We start from the raw sequence: 16263 nt of genomic DNA on the forward strand, positions 1-16263 counted from the left end.
ACCTAGAACCTGGTTCTAATTCCAATCCTAACACCAACACTGTTCATAATCATCTCTCGTCGCCAGGTAGTTTCTCAACCCCATTAGCAGGGATGTAGTCGAGCCATTTACGTACCTTTTTAACGTGAACATTATTTATTAAACCTGCTGACTCACTTTTTGGGATTTCTTAAAAAGATAATGATGTGTCTTCTACCGCCCTCACAAGCCCCCACCCCCCCACCACCCTTCACCTTCCAGTTCAGACTGTGTGGACTGGGGAGTGTTCGGTACCTTTTGAAACTTTAACAGCATTTACATACTACATCACACTCTTTTCTTCCAGAAAAGCGAGGAAGGAAGTTCGTTTTTCTGCTGTGGGCTTTTTAACACAGTTGCTGTAAATGTTCTCCTTTGGTCACTGCAGTTCAGTCAGCAGGACATAACTCAGGGATCTTTTTGCACATTTAAATTACCACATTGAGATGCACAGCTGTTTGCATGCCCTGAAGAAATTCCTTTGGCAAAATCAGCAGAGTATCATGTCTGACTTATAAGACGGAGAGGATAACTCGTGGATTCCAAACCACCAATCAAAACACCGTCCTGGTGCGAGACCACCTGCTGCTTAATTGTGAGTGGCTAGCACAGACGTCCATCATACCTCCAAGAGCGAGTACAGGAGGAGAGGAATCTCATGGGAGTTTCAGGGTCACAGAGCTCAAGGGCTTTGAGAGGGAGGAGTGTGGGAACAGCGAGGAGGGACAGGGGGTCAGATATTTGGGGAAAACACAAAACTGATGAGTAAAGCAACAGAGGCAGAACATGAGATGGCACTGATGAAACAAAAACAAAGAAACAAAAGCAGAAACAAACAGGCCCTGTTTCAGTTCTCTCCACCACTGTGTTGATCAGTGTGGTTCCCAAAGGTCTAGCCTTTCTAGAACAGCAAGCTCAGAAAGAATATTTTGGCGAAAAATCAAAATACACAGTTTTCTCGTCTAAATGTATTCGATTAGCTATGATATGTTTGGACGAAACAGATGCTTGCAGAAGTAAAAACAATAAGTGGGGCAAACCAAAGGCGTAGTTGAGAAACAAGGCCAGGTCAGAACCGTGAGGGCAATAAACAGGTACATGGGGAACCAGAGTCAGTAAACATGCGAGGGTCAAAGGTTAGAGTAACAAACAATATGACAGCCAGAGTCCAAGGACGAATCTAAAAAAAGAGCAAACGAGGGATGAAAAGAGGGTCAAATAACATGAGAGGCATAAACAGGTAAAAGCTCGGTTCACAAAGTGTGAGGCAGGTGATTTAGGCAGTGAGGAACCATCAGGGCCTGTTAGGCCTTCAGAGAAGTTCATTTTTACTGTATAGAATCATCATCCTTACTGTTTTTAAATCTTCTAAGTATTGTAGTGATGCTCTTGTTTTGTTGTTAAGATTTGGTTGGACACAAAAGGGATAAATGCTAAAAATGTCCAACGAAAAATGAACAAATCAGGAGTTTTCAGTGAGCTCTCCCATTGTTTAGGACTTCAGGAGCTGAACTGAAGCCCTTATGTTAGATTGACCACTTTCCAAAGGGCGGGACCAGTTTGGTGAGGAAAAACATCACTCTAGGTCTTCTAGAGTTTCAAATAAAACATGAAATGTCTTATACAAGTTTCAAACATCTGCTTGTAATCCATAAAGGCGTCAGCTTTGTGGTAACATTCTACTAGAATGGCAGGCTAGCTGAAATTAGCATTATCGTAGAGGTGTTTTTTCTTGTTTTTTGACCTTCATGGTCTTCTCGAAGTTCTAGATATGTCACTTGCTGAATGTGAGTCGTAGTCTAACCAGGTTCCTTATAGTTGTTAGGAATGGAAAACAGTGGCAGCAGCTCTATGCCAGGACTCTGTACTGAAACGGTCACTGTAAAACAAGTTAATTACTGTTACAAGCAATTAAATACAACATGAAATGTCTTATACAAGTTTCAAACATCAGCTTGTAATCCATAAAGGCGTCAGCTTTGTGGTAACATTCTACTAGAATGGCGCACTGGCTGAAATTATTAACGTAGAGGTGTGTTCTCGTTTTTTTTTTATCTTCATAGCTCAAACTGAAGGCCTAGCTCTAATAACCAAGTTCACCACTTGATTTAGGCTTGTAGGTTGCACAGTGCCAATTGATGTGCCACAAGCTTACATTATTTGTTAGCTACATTAGCTACGGTGCAAATCTAAACAGAAAAAGCAAGCTTCAGTCTTGGCTGATTGACCGCATTTTGTGCATATTTGATCTTTTGCCAGACTATTTCTTTACGCCAGCCTCTTCTTTTTCTGTTTACCAAGCGGGCGGCCTGAGCTCCTAGCTCTAAATGAGCCCATGCTTGATGGGAAATGTGGGGGATTGGCCCATAAAAGGCTGCAGCGTGCGTTATCTCATCGGCTGAACGGATAGCGGAGCGGGTTGTATTTCTCCAGCTCAGCTTGTCCCGGGCTAGGAAGGAGTGCGTTTGGCTGCTGGTGCACTTTTCTCCCTTCAGACGCTATCGCTTTATCTGCTGATTTGTTCTCGTTTCAGCCCCGAGTAGAGGTCAGGCAGGATTCGTGCTGCTGCAGTTGTTTCGTCTGGGCGAATTCGCTGGGGTGGTTTATTAACTAGCAAACTTTTGTATTAACCTTCAGGCATCAAAGCTTTTTTGTGAATTCGTAACACTCTGTGACTTTTCAGTCTCAAAACCTCTGGCTCTTTTTGTATTTGACGCTGTTTTGGCCGCTTCTAGTGCTCTTTCACTGGGCAGGAGCTGCCAACTTGCTCCTACACCTCTGGCGCTCTTTCTCTATCTCTCAAATAAGCAACTGGAATAAGGCTGGTGTTCCCATATTGAAATTTGCCAGGTGTCAGGTTGACGCCTGGCAAGGGAAAGCAAAAATAGTGAAGGCGAAATTGCGGTTTTCCCTCTCAATATTGCCAGACTTAGCTACCAACATTCTCTCTCTCGTTCTTTCCTTTCTCTCCCTCTATCTGTCTGTCTCCCAGTTCAGTTCATTAAGCTTTACTGACATGACCATATGTAGTAGGTCTGTTCTGATAGTTAAAGGAAGTTAAACTCAAAATTGAAAAATGGAACTATTGCTAGATCTGTTGTAAACATGCTGGCTCACTTCCTACAGTGGAGCCCTAGTAGCCTTTAAAGAGACATTTCCTAGTTTAAAAACTAGAAAAATCCCTTCTGTTGAATTATTTTGAAGGCAGGAGGAACGTTTGACAAACTACAGCTGCCCTGGAGTGGATTTTGTTTTTTTTTTTGAAATGTGTTAAAGCTACCTAAACTGTCCTTAACTCACCATCACAATAAAGAGAATGTGTTACTCGATAGAAATGAGTCTTCAGATGAAGAGGACAACAAGCTAAAAGCTTAAGTTAGCAAGAGAGCTGACTGTACCATTACATGTACAATTACCTCAGTTTGCCCCCTTTTTCTGGTTAAAAGGGATGAATGGTGTCCATTTAGTGCTGAATAAAGAAAGAATCGCTGTTTTTATGCTAATGCTAGCTTGGTTGTGTTTATTAGCCAATAGCTCAGTGGCTAGGCTCTCAGGATTGGTTGGCACTATTGGAATTCTCAATGGCTGCGTGTTGTATTTGCGTAATGAATGCTGGGTATTGTAGTGTGAGAATATTGATGAACAAAAACATGAAAATGCTAGGAAATCATGAATTCTGTCAAACTGATGAGGCTGCACTACAGAACGCTGCGTAACATAACATAAATACCTTTAAGCCAGAATTCCCCCTTAAAATTGAACTTCTTGATGAATCTTAAGTTTTCATGATGATGATGATGCATACTTTAAGTTCTTTGCTAAAGCACAAAAGCAGAGCCTGATTGATTTTTATCTATTTTTGGTCACATACACACTTAAAAAAAATGGTTCTTCAAGGGTTCTTTAGTAAAGAAAATGGTTCTATATAGAATCATGAACGCTTTTCAAAAAAGTTCTATAGAACCATGCAGAAGACACTCTTTGTCTGTCTGAAGAACCCTTTAATAATGCAAAGAACCCTTTAATCACGCAATGGGTTCTTTGACTGTTTATGGTTCTATATAGACCCCTCTGTTTTACTAAGGAGCCCTTGAAGAACCATCTTTATTTAAGAGAGTAGTTTTGTTGAAGTCTTCCTAGATGATCTTTTTCCTGTAAAGTCCTTAAGACTCTTTTCATTGTTATGTATGGTGTGTTTTTCTGTTAAGTAGATTTATAATATATGATTTATTTTTGAAAAGCTCTAATTACTCGATTCATCAAAATAATCAGTAGATTTCTCAAATACTAACAATCACTAGTGACCGCCCTAACATGTAGTCACAGTACTGACCTTAAAGGCTCTTTCTTTCTCTTTTTCTCTTTAGGCGGCTGCCGAATACGCGAAGACCCACCTGCCTGAAGTCCTAAAGCAGCAGCTGCAGATGTATGAAAAAGAGAAAGAGAACAGCCTCCTGTCTTATCAGTCCATTCTAGAGCAGCAGATCCTCAACGTAGACAAGCAGATGCTGGACAAGCTCTCCGCCTCCTATGACGAAGCAGGTGAGAGGTCACGGGTTGTACCATCCTGATGCCTGTCCATGCTGGCAGTCAAACAAAATGCTCAGATGCACACAAACCGATCAGGCATAACATTATGACCAGCTCCACTTACTATATAGGTGCACTTTGTAGTTCTACAGTTACAGACTGTAGTCCATCTGTTTCTCTGCATACTTTGTTCGCCCCCTTTTACCCTGTTCTTCAGTGGTCAGGACCCCCATGGACCCTCACAGAGTAGGTGCTATATGGGTGGTGGATCATTCTCAGCACTGCAGTAACACTGATGTGGTGGTGGTGTGTTAGTGTGTGTTGTGCTGGTCTGAGTGGATCAGACACAGCAGTGCTGCTGGAGTTTTTAAACACCTCAGTGTCACTGCTGGACTGAGAATAGTCCACCAACCAAAAATATCCAGCCAACAGCGTCCTGTGGGCAGCGTCCTGTGACCACTGATGAAGGACTAAAGGATGACCAACACAAACTGTGCAGCAGCAGATGAGCTATCGTCTCTGACTTTACATCTGCAAGGTGGACTGACAAGGTAGGAATGTCTAATAGAGTGGACAGTGAGTGGACACAGTGTTTAAAAACTCCAGCAGCACTGCTGTGTCTGATCCACTTGTACCAGCACAACACACAAACACACCACCGCCACATCAGTGTAACTGCCAAATAGTACCTGTCATAATGTTATGCCTTACACAGATGTTTAGCGCTGATTTATGCTTCTGTTCACATAAAGAAATCATGAAAATTGGCAAGACAGCAACAAAAAGCTAAGCAGCCACATATTATTTAGGAGAGAATCAACAGTAGAGCCACATTTACAGATGAGGTCAACTCATTTAGGAGATCTGCTCTCTTCCCACAACGTACAGCTCACACCTAAAATCCAGCCAATACAGACAGCTGTATTCAAACACTGCTATGTTAATCAATGTAGCCTTTTCTAATGGGCGCCTGCAGCAAGAAAAGAATACAACAACATATTTAAACACTGTTTTATTGCAGTGTACACTATTAGAAATAAATCGTTCGTCAAGGTACAGGCAATGTAAATGTCCCCTCAACAGTGCAACAGGGGTTTTAAGGTCCAGTTGTGAACCTTAAATAAGTTTGGTGAAAAGTACATATTTGTACCTTTTCATAATCTAATGTTTTAAAGCAGAAGAATAAAATAAAAGCCTGGAGGCGAGACGGGGTGTGTGGAGTCAATACATATAATTTCAATGGATTATGGTACAGTTATGTTCCCTGACTAAAGGTGCTGAGATGTACCCTTGAGTCTCATCCCATCCCAGTGACAGGAGGAGTCCTGCCCCTGTGATAGTTTAGCACCTTCTTTATCTGAGAGTGTATGAGCAGGGTTGGGATGTAACAGAATACAAGTGTTGGGAATACATATTCAGAATACAGAAATTAAGTATCTGTATTCAGTCAGTCACATTTTGTAAAGGCAGTATTCAGAATACAATTAGCCTTTACATTTGTAGGAGAATGCTTGTAAAATACTTACCCAAATTAAAAAAAAAAATACTAAATTAAAAAAAATATAAATAACAATAAAAACTTAAAATATGTCATATTTAAGAGAAACACTATTGATGCTTGTTTATTGACTATTTCAAAATTGGCACAAAGAGTTACTGTAAAGAAGCAATTAGCTTTACAAACACTGAAGCTCCTGCTAAAGCCTGAGTGGACAGATAAATCACTATGACTAGTTATCCATCTGAGCTCTAAACTCTTTTGAGGGATGACTGAAATGAGTAGTGGACGTGTTCTGTACATAATCAATATGTATTTAAATATAATCTAAATGTATTAAATATAATGTGAATGTAATATGTTACTTTTTTATGTATTGTAATGGAATCTGTTACTGAATACATTTAGTACAGTCTATTCAGTATTCAGCCATCACTACTTTTTTAAAGTGTTTTGACCAATGCTGTGTGTGTTTTTAGTGTCAGTAGTATAAAACAAAGGCACAGTGTAAAATGTCTTTAAATGGAACGTGGAATAATTGCAGAATGTGTTTATACCAATGTTATATCACTTTTGTACTGCCATGTGCGCAAATCATTAATGTTATTGTTATTTTTGGTTTCTGTTTGATAACACTTTACTGTTTATTACAGTAGCTGGTTGCTGTCTAACTAAAGGAAACTTAAACTAATGGTTTCTACCTAAAATCGACCGCCGCACTGGACAAAATATTTAGCACTGACCTTTATACTTAACTCGCAATGCTTTTTTGCATAAGAAAAAGGTGATTTGTCTTAAAACAAGAAACAGAAGTCATAAAAATAAATAAATAATTTAAATAGATGTCATAAAAAAGTCATAGAAAGCATTAAATTTAACCTTCTGATACATATAGGCACTCTGTTACACTAGTTTCATGTTTTAAAATAAATTACAAGTGAATTGTTTGTGTTTCTTTAAAATCAACACTTCTTTTCATGTTTTGCCAGATAGAACCTTATAATTCCAATCAGGACTTGAGTTCTTAGGATTAGAAGGTTCTGTCTGCATTTGACTTGTTCCAAAAACACTAATTTACAAATTTGATAGGATTTTGATATTGTACATTTAAAACACATTTAGGTTGTCTGTCATTGTCATGTATGAAAGACTCGTGTTTCACGTTTTGGTTCTGTTATCAGGAATGCAAAATCTTTGCAGCTCAATATCTCAGAAGTGCTCAGAACGCAGATAGAACCTTGTAATTCCAAGGGAATTTAAATATTTAAACATATCATAAAATATCGGTTAAATCTGAACATCTGTCTGATTTAACAGTTATCTGCCAATACTGATATGGTTCCCGTATCATTGTGCACCCCTAGTAAATACCAGTGAGAGCACAAGCGTGGCTTCACATATGAGGTTAGTTTCCTGATGGAGATGGAACGGATTTGGTGTTCTTAATTGTCTGTTTTGGAAAAACACATTCCATGTGTCCGTAGCTCGCCAGCTTGTTTTCAGAGGGCAGGAGTTCATCATGTCATTGAATCTCTGTGCATGGCTGGGATTTAAAACTTATTTGAAGATTGTTTTGGCTCATTTTTTCATCTTTTCCATGTTTTCCTTAACCAGTGCTTCTCTTTTTTTTAGCATTTAAAGATGAGAAGCATTAAAATAGTGCACTTGTATGATGGTCTTCTTTTGTATTTCACATTCTTAAAGTGGTTTGAGGCCTAAATGAGTTCAGGAAGTGGATCATGTAAGGATAAATGAAAGCTTAGTAATTCAGAATGTGATGTCAATGGAGACATCACATGGAAAGACCGCATTTCTGACCTGATAATTGCCATATGCACAGCTTACAGATGTGTTTGCTTTGAGAAAATGGAGAACATGAATAGATTTGCTTTTTTTTGACTGTTAATATGAGCATGAATGCGACTCTTAGTAATACAGCCTTGTCTTGATGCTTTCTAAAGCCAAGCTGTCAAAGCCTGGGTAATTAACCCCAGATTCAGGCTCTCTAGTTCAGCTCATGAGGGGATTTATGAGTGATAAACTTCTCTTCAGTTGTATGAATGTATATAATTCATGATAAACATGCACAGAAATAGACGAAGTGAAGTAAATATATAATAGCAATGGAAAAACTGTTTTTTTAGCAAGAGACTACTTAGGCTATATATAGGCTTATGGCTGTGGTATGCATGAGAAATGCATTATTGATGCTGAGACTGCATGAGAGAGAGAGAACTTTGTCAACATATCACTCCTCTCAGTGATTGGGCTTTGCTTTCTGTGCTGTTTAATTAAAGGTTTATCTTACTGTGGCGTGTAGTAATTATCCGCTGATCCCTCTGTGGCGAAGGAGCGAGAGGAGTGAGCGAGAGAGAGAGTGAGAGTGAAAGGTGTTTTTTTCCTCCCTCCGTTCCACCTAAAGACTTCACTGTGGGTGGAGGGATGTAGGAGGAGGAGAAGAAAAAAAGAAGAGGTGTACATTTGAGACAGTGACAAAGCAGAAACAGGAACAGGACAGTGATGTAGGAGAAACCCCAGCTGAGTTTCACACTGACCATGTCATATCATATTCTGGGCAGTGATACACAGAAGTTTGAGTATAAATGTTTTCTCATTGAATTATTCATATTGTTAACATGGATTAAAGAGATTGTATCATGGAAAATTAAAATATTCTCTTTGTTTGATCTGGTAGGTAAATAGTGTTAGTTTCAAAACGTACCGTTTACTCCCTGCTCCACAAATGGAAGCAAAAACAGCCCATTTTTAATTCCTCTTTTTTGTGATGTCACAAAAAATCAAATCATTTAACATATACCTGCCTATTTAGCCTGCAGCAGTTTAGCCCCACCCATCTGTGCTGAAGTTATAAGGGGTGTTTCAGCCCGGACTTCTTTTTTGACTAAGAACAGCCAATCAGAGATAGAGGTAGGGGTAATTTACATGTGTCAACCTGTGTCCTGTGGGCATTGACCATTGGAGAACAGGGTAACAAGGTATGCAGAGAAGCAGATGGACTACAGTCTGTAACTGTAGAACCACAAAGTGAAACTACAACCCCATTTCCAAAAAAAGTTGGGATTCTGTGCAAAATGTAAATAAAAACAAAATGCAATGATGTGCAAATCATTTAAACTTTATATTTGACTGAAAATAGTACAAAGACATCAAATCAAATGTTGAAACTTTTTGATTTGATGCCAACGACACGTTACAAAAAAGTTGGGACAGGGGGGCAACAAAAGGCTAGTGGTTAATTGGCAACAGGTCAGTAACATGATTGGGTACAAAAGAGCATCTCAGAGAGGCTGAGTCTTTCAGAAGTAAAGATGAGGAGGGGTTCACCACGATTAAATAGTGCAACAATTCAAGAATAACGTTTCTCAGCCTAAAATAGCAAAGGACTTTTGCTTTTCATCATCTACGCTACATAATAACAATAGAATCTGAAGAAATCTCTGTATGTAAGGGACGAGGCTGAAAACCAGTATTTGCTGGCCGTGATCTTTGGGCCACCAGGCAGCACTAAATAAAAAACAGACCATTAATGCTGAACGATATATACATGTTTTGGGAACATATGCTGCCATCCAGATGATGTCTTTTTTAGAAAAGGCCTTGATTATTTCAGCAAGACGATGTCAAACCACATTCTGCATGTATTAGAACAGCATTGCTCCATATTAAAAGAGTCTGGGTGCTAAACTGGCCTGCCTGCAGTCCAGACCTGTCACCACTGAAAACATTTGCTGCATTATTAAATGAAAAATACTTAAAATGAGACCCTGAACTGATGAGCAGCTGAAATCCTTTATCAAACAAGAACAGGAAAACATTTCACTTTCAAAACTACAGCAGTGTTTCCTCAGTTCCCAAACGCGAGTGTTATTAAAGAAGAGGTGATGAAACACAGCGGTAAACACGCTCCTGCCCCAACTTTTTTGGAACATGTTGTTGGCATCAAATTCAAAATGGGCATATATTTTTCAAAAAACAATAAAACTTCTCAGTTTCAACATTTGATATGTTGTCTTTGTAGTATTTTCCTTTAAAATATGGTTAACATGATTTGCATATCATTGCATTCTATTTCTACTGGTTGGTGTATATGCTGCTTAAAATGTCTGCACCCCTATCTCAGAATACCTTCCTGTGTCCCTGATGTAGACAGTGGGAGAAGGGAAGGGGACAATACCCCTCTCCTCACTAGAACCAAGAACCTTATTTTAAATTCTAATGAATTGTGGTCCAGACAGAAGTTAATCCATAGTCCAGGCAGTTGTGGCACATAGAGTCATTAACGTCTGAGCTAAAAGATGAGTTTTTACAGCGTTACAAGCACTAGAAAAATACAAAAAACAAAGTGGGTGGTGATTGTAAATGTACAGTCTGATGGTGGTGTTTTTACACTACTATTAAATCATCAAATATTTAATACAAATGCCATAGCTGTCATTCACATCAGTGAGCGGATACATGTCAGTAAACAGACACCCAGAGACCACCCTATCTGGTTTATATACACACACACACAAAATCATCCAAATCATCACAGACACGCGATGTTTTATTCATCCGTGCCACTTTCCCCCAAAAGCACTGATGCTTTATTTATGATGAAACTGAGCGAGAAAGAGGAGGTTAAAATATTCATAGCAGAAGACTCTCCATCACTCTCCACTGTTTAAGCACTGAAGCTCTCTATTTCTGTTATTCTAAACTCCGCAGCCCACATACAGTACTGTGCAAATATCAGAGACCACCCCTCATTTATTTCATTTCCAGTCTAAACAGCTGTTAAGTAGGACTTGTACACTTTTCAGCAGAAAACATATTTAACAGAAATTTACAGCTAAATCTAATAACATTTTTCAGTGTTCAGTGTGTTCACTCTTTGGCCCAGTCCCATTTCTTATTTTTAGCCCTACCCCTTGTTTTCAGGTGTCACCTTGCCCCCGTGTAACTGAGTTACAAAGGGTAGTGGTTGAAATCTTCCCTATGAAATGTGACCCTCAAATAAAAAGAGCATTACTTCATTAACAGCTACTAGTGCTGCTCTGTAGGTGACCCTGCCAGTCTGCAGTGACAGCAGAGGAGGGTAATGTTCAGCTCCTCACTGCTGGGCTTTAGTTACATTTGGAGAATCATATGCCTTCAAAGAGGGAAAATTATTTATTATCGCCCACCCCTAATTCAGTGATATGAAGCTGAAGTCAGATATTCACCAGCTTCTTTTAAGAATTTTCCTGTTCCACCTTAAATGTAGCAGCATTTCTGATGTCTAAGGTGCCAGGATGTAACTGCTGCACCATTTAAGGTGAAATGGGGAAATTTCGCTAGTTAGCTACTGAGACATCAGCATACTGCAAGCGTAAGATTTTTTTTTAATGCTTGTTATGAAGAAAACGACCATAATGCATTAAACTAAGATGAGTGGTTATTGTAATTTAATTTTATTTTATTTATTTATTTATTTTTTTTTGGATTTTTGCCGAATTTTCTCCCCAGTTTAGTCGTTTCCAATTCCACCCGCTAGTTAGGACTCCCCTAATCACATGATACTATCAACGCTAGGAGGGTGAAGGCTAACACAGGCTTCCTCCGAGACCTGCGAAACCAGTCACCGCATCTTTTCGAACTGCCGCTAACGCAAAGCGCCAACCACCAGATCTATTATGTCAGCTAACAGACGCCTGCACTGAGTACCATCGCGTTGAGTGATGGGGGGAGAAGGAGGGGCCATCCTACCTACCCAGAGAGAGCGAGGCCAATTGTGCTCTCTTGGACTCCTGGCTGTGGATGGCTCTAGCATCACCAGGGATCGAACTCATGATGGTTGCGCCACTCAGGAGCCCATTATTGTAATTTTTAACAGAGAAAATTCTCTCATTTGTGGGTTTCTTTGGTCTCATGTGCAGCCATCTTGCCGATTTTTCTTTTTTTCTCATAACACTCTGTTCGGAATGTGCCTCTGAAAAACCTTCTGAAGGGCGATGTAGCCCTAACACTTCACCCTACCCCTCTACCTCACGCAAAACGGAGGGGTAAGGGCTAAGAGGTAGGGGCGAAGGGTGAAATGGGACTGAGCCTTTCCCTTTATTCCAGCTTCCATTCTTTTCAGGAGACCCACTTTCAGTTTCTCAAGTAAATCTGCAGACACACCTCCAAAGTTCAGTCTTAGAAGCTGGTTGATCATTTTCTGAAGTAATCAAACCCATTCAGTGATGTTGAGGTCTGGACTCTGGGGTGGTCAGTCCATTGTTCAGCTTCTTTGTTTGATGTGTCCGTCTCCTTTTCTCAGTGAGGTTCTTCTTGACAGCTACACATCCTTTCAGACCCATAGCGCTGAGTCGTCTTCTCACAGTGGAAGGATGGACAGAAACACCTGTGGGTGTTTTCAGATCTGAAGCAGCTTGATTTTCTCTTCTCTCTCAAAGATGAAAGCTTTAAGTGCTGTTTATTTGATGGGGACAGTTTTGGTGTCTTCCAGGTCTTCCAGGTGGTTGCTAGGAGGTACATTTTCTCTGTAGCTTTTAATTATTTTTTCAACTCCACTTTTAGAAGCTCCTGTTTTTTACTTTGTCCTTTGACTTGTGCAAGTGAACATTACATTGCATTATATCTAATCTCCTTAGAAATATCTCGAGAAAATGAATACCTTGTACTTAGATTGTAAATCAGTAAATGAAGGATGGTCTCTGGCTTTTGCACAGTACTGTACCTCTTAATACTGGATATTTAATATGTATAATACAGACTGCAGATTGGAACATGCCCTGTTAAAATGCCCATCTGTTCTTTCTCTCTCTCTCTCGTTGTTCATAGCTGGAACAGAGATCCAGACGGGATCTTTTGATAGCTGGTTTGAACTCTATCTTGTTGAAACATCTCTAATGTTTACAGAGGAATTAGGCAGCCATGTTTTGAATTGGCTCTGAATTTTCATGCCAGCGTTCCAGGCAGGATTGCTGGCGTGTACTTATCAGTGAATTTTGCTCTGGTGGAGCGTGTCTGGGCGACGAGGCTTTGATTGAGCGTCAGAAAGGCCGCATTTTGTGTGGGGTAATCAGGGATGCGGAATAGTAATGCTGCAGCTGAAGAGAGGCTATTTACCGCTACGTGGATGGAAGGAGGCGACACTGCTATCCAGCTGTGCGTCACTCATCACTGCACTTCTGACTTCTCAGAACTGTCGTACAGAGAAAACGAGGGACAAGCAAAGGAGAGAGGGAGGAATTACGGAAGAGGAGAATGTATTGAGTGTACTGTCAGTGTGCAAATACAGTTGAATGCATCTGTCTCTCTGTTTCTCACTTTATCTATCTATCTATCTATCTATCTATCTATCTATCTATCTATCTATCTATCTATCCTAACTTCTCTCTCTTTTCTCATTCCTCTTACTCTGTCTGTCCCTCTCTTTTCTCATTGCTCTGTCCATCTATCTATCTATGTATCTATCTATCTATCTATCTATCTATCTATCTATATGTTTATATATCTCTCCCCCTTCTTCTCTCTGTCATTTTCTTTATCCATCCATATTTTTCTTTCACTGTCTCTCTCTCTATTTTGCTGTTTCTATTTGATTCTCTCTCTCTCTCTCTCTCTCTCTCTCTCTCTCTCTCTCTCTCTCTCTCTCTCTCTCTCTCTGTCTGTCTTCTCTCTTCTCTCTCTCTCTGGCTTGTTTGTAATGGTGTATCTAATTGGTGAAGGAGGCGAGCAGGCCAGTCCAGCCCATTATCTTCTTCAACACAGGGGAGAGATAAAAATAATTAGCCGGGCAGCGTGGCAGAGGAAGGTGACAGCTGTACAGACACAGAGATATTGGGAGAGAGAGAGAGAGAGACAGAGAGAGACAGAGAGAGAGAGAGAGAGAGAGAGAGAGAGAGAGAGAGCTGGGCTGTATTATATCTCAGTATTTTTGTCTCATTGTTGCTTCTCTGTACTAAAATAATAATCTCACAAATCTGACCTCCCCTTTTTCCCCCAACTTTTTTCCCTGAAGCGCTAACTGTTCTATTACGTACTAACAGTCACTGAAAACAACCATCATGCAGAGAGATGGGGGAGAGGGAAGACCACCCTGGCCACCCAGAGAGAGAGAGAGAGAGAGAGACAGTTATGCTTTCTTGGCATCGCCGGGAATTTAACTCATGATCATCTGACACTGGGGTCAACACTTAAGCCATGTTTACACTGAACATGAGTAAAATCTACATGGTGATAAAAGCCAATTTACTTGGAAGGAAAGGAAAACGTGAAAAATTCATTATTTTCAGAATGCAGTTCCACTCCAGTACCATCCTGGTAGCGTGTTTGGAGAAGACGCAGCGCATGATCTGCTGTCCCCGAAGGTGAAGGCACGAATTGGAAATGTGGAGAAGCAAGTGGACAGTTGATAAAGGGGAATTCCACCAATGTTTCTACATTTCTGCATAATTCAGTCACTGAGATGTAAACAGAGTCATTCAGAGTGGTTTGGTGTGAAATGGTTCAGATTTCTTTACAGTGGAGGTGATAGGAACAAGGGGTCACCATGAATACAACACAAATATAGACATTTACGATCAGTACCAGTGAACCTACACGTGTCTTCTGAGTTTTATATGAAATGTTGATGATGGTAAAATAGTGATACATCTAAAAAAAATAAGCCTCACAACAAGGATTTTAAAAAATACATTTTAGACCAAAAGCTTTTCATAAAGTTCGTAAAACAATGTCTTAGACATCAGGCACCGTATTCATAAGCATTTCATGATCTACTGTCCCTGAATAACTTTCTGTGAGGGAGCTTTTAGAGGAGGACGTCTGGTTCCTATCACCACCGCTGTGAACAATTCTGATGAATTTGCAAACCTGTAGGAATCAGGGTGTGCTGTGGTCTCTATTTTCAGAAGAATACTAAACGGAAAAACTGCTCCTCAGTGCAAATAAGGTCACTTGTCACTGTTGCAAAAGAACAAACCAGTTAGCCAGCTGACGTTAACCGTTTACTAAGCTACACATGTCCTTCAAAACCACCTCATATCAGTATCGCCTGTACTCGCCTGACTTCTGCTTTACATCTGCGAAGGAAATCCAGCCGGCAGTCCAGGGTGACCATGGCTTTGGACTGTTGCACCACCTGGGAGCCGTTGCTTGCACAGGAGTTCATACGCTGCTTGTATTCTCTTCAGAGAAAAGCACTGACCAATAGAATAGAATAGCGGCTGCAGGCCACCAAGCCCAAAGCCAAGTGTCAGCTTGAGGGGTATAAAGCCCCCCAGCATTGGGCTGTGGAGCAGTGGAGCTGTGTTCTCTGGAATGATGGAGCTCCATCCAATACCTTTGGGATGAGTTGGAGTGATCCAGAACTGATCATCCAACATCAGTACCTGACCTCACTAATGCTCGATCAAATCCTCACAGCAATGTTCCAACATCTAGTGTAAAGCCTTCCCAGAAGAGTAGAGGCTGTTACTGCAGCAAAGTGGGATAAACTCATTATCAATACCCTTCACCCTTTTGTATTTTTACTGTTCCTTTAAAACAGTCTGCAGTTCTGTTATCTATCAATACTAATAAAACTAAAAATCGATGTTGTGTAACACGTTTACTGATATGCTGGTATAGAAGATGATGTATCGCCCAGCATGACTCTCCCATAAAGAGCTGTTAGCTGAGGGCGCAGTGAGCCGTCAATCATTTTCAATGTCTGTATCTTTCTGCCTGCACATCTCTGTCTCTCTATGTCTCTCTGACTGTCTCTCGCCCACATTTACACAGTACATTCAATTCGCATGTATGTCAGTATCCTTCGTTTACTCGTTTTCTGTCTTCTCCTCTACGGTCTAATCTCCTCCCTCTCCCTCTCCCACACTCTTCCTCTCTCCCTCTCTCTCCCTCTCCCTTTCTCCCCCTCTCTCTCTCTCTCTCACTTTCATTCTTAGTTTGTGTTTGTCATTTTCCTCCTCCCGCAGCTATAAATGGGGATAAGAAAATCACTCCCTCTCGCTGGGTAGTAATCTCATTGGCCTCTCACTTGTGCATACTCTCTCGCTCTCTCTCTCTCTCTCTCTCTCTCCCTCTCCCTTTCCCTCTCCCTCTCTCTCTCTCTGGCTTTCTCTCTCTCTCTTTCTCTTTTCTCATCCTCTTTTTCTACACTCTGTGTTTCCTCTGCTCTTCCCTTCCTTCTTCCTGTTTGCTTTCTTCCTCTCTTCTGCTTGTTCTCT

At 40.5% G+C, this 16263-nt stretch overlaps 1 protein-coding gene across 2 annotated transcripts in view; it reads left to right on the forward strand.

The window, feature by feature from the left end:
• ppm1lb (protein phosphatase, Mg2+/Mn2+ dependent, 1Lb) overlaps positions 1–16263 on the forward strand; it is a 118417-nt gene that overhangs the window by 91519 nt on the left and 10635 nt on the right. For both annotated transcript variants that reach the window (XM_036556853.1, XM_036556854.1), the window contains exon 2: positions 4386–4560. In XM_036556853.1, coding sequence (XP_036412746.1) covers positions 4386–4560 — 175 coding nt within the window. The remainder of the gene's footprint in view (positions 1–4385; positions 4561–16263) is intronic.

This window comes from Colossoma macropomum, unplaced genomic scaffold (assembly GCF_904425465.1).
Source record: "Colossoma macropomum unplaced genomic scaffold, Colossoma_macropomum, whole genome shotgun sequence".
Classification (NCBI taxonomy): domain Eukaryota; kingdom Metazoa; phylum Chordata; class Actinopteri; order Characiformes; family Serrasalmidae; genus Colossoma; species Colossoma macropomum.